The following is a 5,526-nucleotide window of genomic DNA, read 5'->3' as shown; positions in this document are numbered from 1 at the left end:
GTCAGCCCTCCGTCTCATGGCTCAGCCCGGGTGCTGACTGTCTGAAGGGCTCTGCGGGCGAGTCTTTACCTTCCCGCCGCTGCCCCCGCCGTTTACCCGCGCCCAGGGCTGCTACCCCTGCCGCCGCAGCTCCTGCTTCTGCTGCCGCCGCCGCTGGCCTCGGCGCGGCGGGAAGAGGCTGCGGGCGGGGAGGGTCCCCGGCTGGGCCAGCCGGCCGCTGGCGGGCGCTTCTCGGAGGCGGCCTGCGGCTCCGCCAGCTGCTTCTCTCCCACTCCATCTCCATCCCCGGGAGCGTATATGAGCGCTGCCTTTCCGCCCTCCCTGATGATGATGCAGCGGCCCCTGGGTAGTAGCACTGCCTTCAGCATTGACTCGCTGATCGGCAGCCCTCCCCAGCCCAGCCCGGGACACTTCGTGTACACCGGCTACCCCATGTTCATGCCTTACCGACCGGTGGTGCTACCCCCTCCACCCCCGCCGCCCCCCACGCTCCCGCAGGCCTCCCTGCAGCCGGCCCTGCCTCCGGCACATCCCCACCACCAAATCCCCAGCCTGCCCACCGGCTTCTGCTCCAGCCTGGCCCAGGGCATGGCCCTCACCTCTACCCTCATGGCCACTCTGCCCAGCAGCTTCTCGGCTTCGCCCCAGCACCAGGAAGCGGCCCGCAAGTTTGCGCCACAGGCCCTTCAAGGCAACTTCGACAAGGCAGACGGCATCCCGGCCGAGTCAGAGGATGGTAAAGCATTCCTGGCCAAGGAAACATCGCTGTTGTCCTTCTCGGCCTCAGAAGCGGTGCAAGCTTCCCTCGGTGAGTCCCGTCCTCTCCTTTTCCCTAAGTAGACATCAGAGGCTCAGAACCCAAGAGGGACGGGCTGGGAGACCGAGGAGGGAGGGGGACAGGATCACGGCAGGAGGTGGGCAGAACCGAGAGGAGAGGGCAACCTTGGAAGCGTCAGGATCGGCCAAGTTGCCAGACACACTGTTCTTAGAGCCCTGAAATGATCGATGGAACCCCAAGACTGGGTTGGTGAACAGCCCCTTAGCAAGCCACTCGGATAGTCTTTACTCTTCGCCTCCTGCCCCTCCGCCCCCCCCCCCAATCTTCAACCTGGTTCTCCCTTCTCCATCGGCGGGCCTGAGCCAGGGAAGGAACTCCGAGAGGCCAAGCAGAGCTGGCATGGTGGGAAACCTGAAGCCCAGAGTGGCAACTTCAGTCCACACATCGCTGGGGAGAGGGAGCACCCCAGCCGCTGTATCAGTCAGAGTCCCCAGGGAGCCAGGAATAGGCTGCGGGAGGCTGGTATTAAAGCCTGGCACTTTGGGAGCTCAGTTCAGACCTTCACTAGTCCCCACAGAGTGCAACTGGTCAGAGGAGAGAGGGAGTTGAGCCCCAGACATGTTAGGGTGCTTCACTTGGCCTACGGCTACAGGACTGGGCACAGTCTTGGCATTTCCCAGTAGTGTCTCTCTTGGGGTCTACCGCCTGGAGAGCTGCCTCGGGGTACAGTGCGGGGGAGGCTTCCAGGATGGAGGTGAATTCGATGGCTGGGCCAGTAGCTTCCAACTTCTCCCAAGGTATTAGTCACATCTGTCTGACCAGTACATCCAATACCATTCCTCAACAGAGAAAGTGAGCCCCTCAGGCCTCCTGGAAGGGAGAAGTCGTTCATTCCCCACCCCCAGTCCCACCGTGAGGGCAATGTAGGGATTCAGGGGCAGGTGGGCTTGGCATCATCCCAACCCGATGACAAAGAAGGCGAAAAAGCCAGGCTCTTCGGTTCAGCGAAGGCCAGGGCGGAGGCTCGGTTTGCCACCAACCTCCAGAGGAAAAGGTTTACTTAGTGCGGGGAGTGCAGGTAAAGGACAGAACGGAAACTTCATCTGGAGGATACCTGGAGGCAGCGGGAGGTTCAGAGGCATCCTGACCCGGGGGTCAGAGCAATCGAAGCCCATCCCATCCCACTCTCTTTGGGCTTGTCCCAATGTTCCCCTATGTATGTCCTTCCAAAAAACACCTAGCCAAAGGCGACCTAGCCAGCCACACATACACATACATCCCCCAAACACCCAGGCAGTCACCCTTATGCCCAGGCTAGGTAATTAGGTGAGATAACTCTGCTGGAAAGAAAAATCCTCCTGAAGAGAAGCTTAAAAAAACAAACAAAAAATACGGTAGAGTCCTTTCCCTTGCCGCGACAGGCGGGGCAGGGGAGAGCTGGGAAACCTAACAAATCGTTGGTCTGCTTCGGTTTCAGTGGGGGCCATCAGAGGCCAGGGTAAAGACGAGGCCAAAGGCGAGGACGATCCCAAGGGCAAAGACGAGAGCTTCTCAATGGACAGCGACCTGGACTACAGTTCAGACGATAACATCCCCAGCCAAGCAGCCCACAAGGAGGAAGACTTGGCCGCGGCCCTGGAGGAGAATCCCCAGAGCAGCAGCAGCAGCAGCAGCAGCAGCAGCAGCTCGGGCAGCACCACATCGACCGGCAAAAACCGGCGGAGGCGGACGGCCTTCACTAGCGAACAGCTTCTGGAGCTCGAGAAGGAATTCCACTGTAAGAAGTATCTGTCCCTGACAGAGAGGTCGCAGATTGCCCACGCGCTCAAACTCAGCGAGGTGCAAGTGAAAATTTGGTTCCAAAACCGCAGGGCCAAATGGAAACGGGTCAAAGCCGGTAACGCCAACTCCAAGACCGGGGAGCCCTCTCGGAACCCCAAGATCGTTGTTCCCATCCCGGTGCACGTCAGTCGTTTTGCCATCAGAAGTCAACACCAGCAGCTGGAGCAAGCCAGGCCCTGAGCGGGCAAGGGTCCCCTCCTCAACTTCCCCAGTCCCAACCCCAGCAGGTGCCAGGAGAGGCAAGACCACCCCCCACCAACACACACACACACACACACACACACACACACACACACACACACACACACACACACACATACACACACCGGGACAAAGGAGGAGGCGAAGAAAAGCAGAGTCCTCCCCGACTCTCAGAACTGTTTGAAAAACAAAATGTTTAACAAAACAAACAAAAAACAAAGAGGTGAATGTTGGACAGAGCAAGTAAATTGAGAATATATTAATTTCAGATAATGCTGAAAAACTATTTTCGGATGAGGGAAACATCGGAATCTGGACAGAGGCACTAAGTATCATTCTATCTTACTTTGTATATAGCTAATCTATCTATACTGAATCTCAGCTGCAGGTTTTTTTGTTTTTGTTTTTGTTTTGTTACTAATGGGACCAACTCCCCCAGTTTCCTGAAGGTTTTACATTCCAGAAGAAAGCAAGAACCAAGCCGCTGACCTGCGGTATGCACAAGCCAACCTTTTAATTTGGTATTTTTGTTTGTTTGTTTCTTGCTTTTCCAAAGGTAAAAGGAAACGGAAGTGTTTGGGTTTTTCCCTTTATTTTTTGGCTCTCCGAGTTGGCTGAGGGGCAGACATTTTCAGGGTGCCCAAGTGAACCTTTTTTGTTTGTTTGTTTTATTTTCCTGGCTTGGCATTCTCTCTCTGAGTTGCCTATCCTTAACTAAGCCATGTTTGAAAGCACGTCTGTCTCTATTGTGTTTAATTTATTTCAATGTAGCTTATCTCCTTATAAGTTATGGAATTTAAACAAACTCAGTCTTGTGAATAATAAAAAGAAAAGGAAAAAAAAAAGAATATAATCCGGGACCTGATGAGTCTATTCAGAATCTGAGTCTTTGCTTGGTCCTGGGGAACCCACCTTAGCCCCTACAGTTTTTCACAGGGTAATGTGTCCTGAAGGTGCAGTTTGGGGGAGGAGGGGATAAGGAGTTGCCTTCAATTGATTACATGATCAATTTAGAGAAAGACAGAATTTCTCTTAGGAACCTTCATGTCTCAGTTAGGATAGGGTTGAACAGCAAAGCAAATTGGAAGACTTTGGATGGAGGAAAGGGGAGAAGGAAGGAAATGGGATGCCACATCTATCAGCTCAAGGTGCTGCCTCCTTTAGCCCAAAAATTGGAGTTCTGCTTAGAATCCATAAATTCCCCCATCCCCTTCACTGAAGCAGAACAGGGAATCCCTACAGTCTGGACTTCAGACAGCTGCCAACCCAACTGCAAAGGATATCCCGGCGCCTCATTTTGGGAGGGGGACTCACGTCCTGTTGGTGTAGGAGGCAGTGCCTTCACCAGTTCCTCAGTCACCCTTTGCTAGGTATCTACCTTTTTTTTTCCTCCCTGTGTAATGGATTCAGCAAAGTTGTAGGGGGAGGGTTTGGCAGCCTTTAAATGATGATGATTTGGAAAATGTTTAACCCCTTGGGCCGGTCTCTAAGCTTCCAGCCCTGGCAGATGCAGGCTATAAACGCCAGCTGATTATTTCCTGCACCTCCCCGATCCATCCCTCCCCCTCTGGGAGTGGGGAGTCTGAGGCTTGTCCTATGATATATGCAGGGAAGGCCCTGACTGGGCTTGGGCAGGACATTGCATGAAGGTGTAGGGGGAGGCCAGGCTTTTTATACCAGATCTTGGAAAGGTAACTTTGCCTTTCTCTCCTTAACTTTGCCTTGAGAAATTCGTGTAATGAACTGTTTTCTCTTTTTCACTTTCTCTCCATCCCGCAGTTATATCACCTCCCTCTTTCCCCTTTCACTCTGGTCAGCTTGTTAGCTGACAAATAGTTTAGAGGGACAAGCATTAGTTATTCAGTGCAAGGGGCAGGGCTTCCCCTCCTCTCCCCAGAAAACATTAAACTGTTCATCAGGAAGATTAACAGAAGCCAAGGTCCAAGTGCTGCCGCTACGGAACCCGGGTTCCTAGACAAGGTTTTAAAACAGTGCAGGGCTGTGTTTGTGTGTCTGTCTGACCCTCATTGGACACTGCCAATGTGTACAGAAAAAATTCAGTCGGCGAATAATCGATGGATAGCTCCCGCACCCACCCAATCGCTAACATTTAGAATAGAATTTTTCAAAAGCCGAGAGAAAACTCCATAACTGGTTCCGAAAACCCAGTGTTTGAGCACAGGGGTTGAGTAAAGCATTGCATAGACTGCAAGCAGGCATCGATCTGTTTCACCAAGCACCGGCCAGGATGGGACTGAAATGTAAGTAGCCCGGACTGATACTGAAATTGACATAATTTACATCAGTTACACTTTTTTTTTTCTTTTCAAGGCGGGGGCTAGGAGCGGAGTTGCCTTTCAGTGGTGAAGAAATCAGACTTGGTAGATAGAGACTGACTTCTAGTTTTACTCAAAATAATCTGATGTTTCCAGCTCCAAGTGTGAATCTGAGCTTCGAAGTACTAAGTAACCTGTTCAAAATGGATTTTTTTTTCATTTTACAGAATGGGCCATAATATTTATAATGACTAGTAACGACCCAGGCATGCAGTGTTTTAAAGGATGCTAAAATATAGACACGAATTCTAAGCACCCCTCCCCCCTCACCACTCCCCAGTTTGAACTGAAACTCAGTCTGGGGGAACAAGTGGGACCGCTGGGCTTGCCTCCTCTCCCCTTCTCCACTATCCTGACAGCGGCTAAAGA

The 5,526-nt window shown here is 52.6% G+C and overlaps 1 protein-coding gene across 1 annotated transcript; it reads left to right on the top strand.

Annotated features, from left to right (window-relative positions):
* Positions 1–297: 297 nt before the first annotated feature.
* Positions 298–2,800, top strand: GBX2 (gastrulation brain homeobox 2). Its single transcript, XM_069103049.1, has 2 exons — positions 298–808; positions 2,256–2,800. Exons 1-2 carry the CDS (start codon positions 298–300, stop codon positions 2,798–2,800), a joined length of 1,056 nt encoding a protein of 351 aa, XP_068959150.1.
* The last annotated feature ends 2,726 nt before the right edge of the window (positions 2,801–5,526 follow it).

This window comes from Petaurus breviceps, unplaced genomic scaffold (assembly GCF_028583685.1).
Source record: "Petaurus breviceps papuanus isolate PSGF00001 unplaced genomic scaffold, PetGlider_PUasm1.0 567, whole genome shotgun sequence".
NCBI lineage: Eukaryota > Metazoa > Chordata > Mammalia > Diprotodontia > Petauridae > Petaurus > Petaurus breviceps.
Note: the sequence above shows the minus strand (reverse complement) of the source record. Positions and strands in the feature narration are given on the sequence as shown.

What these genes read in the sequence shown, in the direction of transcription:
- GBX2 (XM_069103049.1), top strand. Translation starts at nt 298, where the DNA reads ATGAGCGCTGCCTTTCCGCCCTCCCTGATGATGATGCAGCGGCCCCTG. An exon ending in AGCGGTGCAAGCTTCCCTCG is followed by an intron (nt 809 to 2,255) that starts GTGAGTCCCGTC and finishes CTTCGGTTTCAG; the next exon opens with TGGGGGCCATCAGAGGCCAG.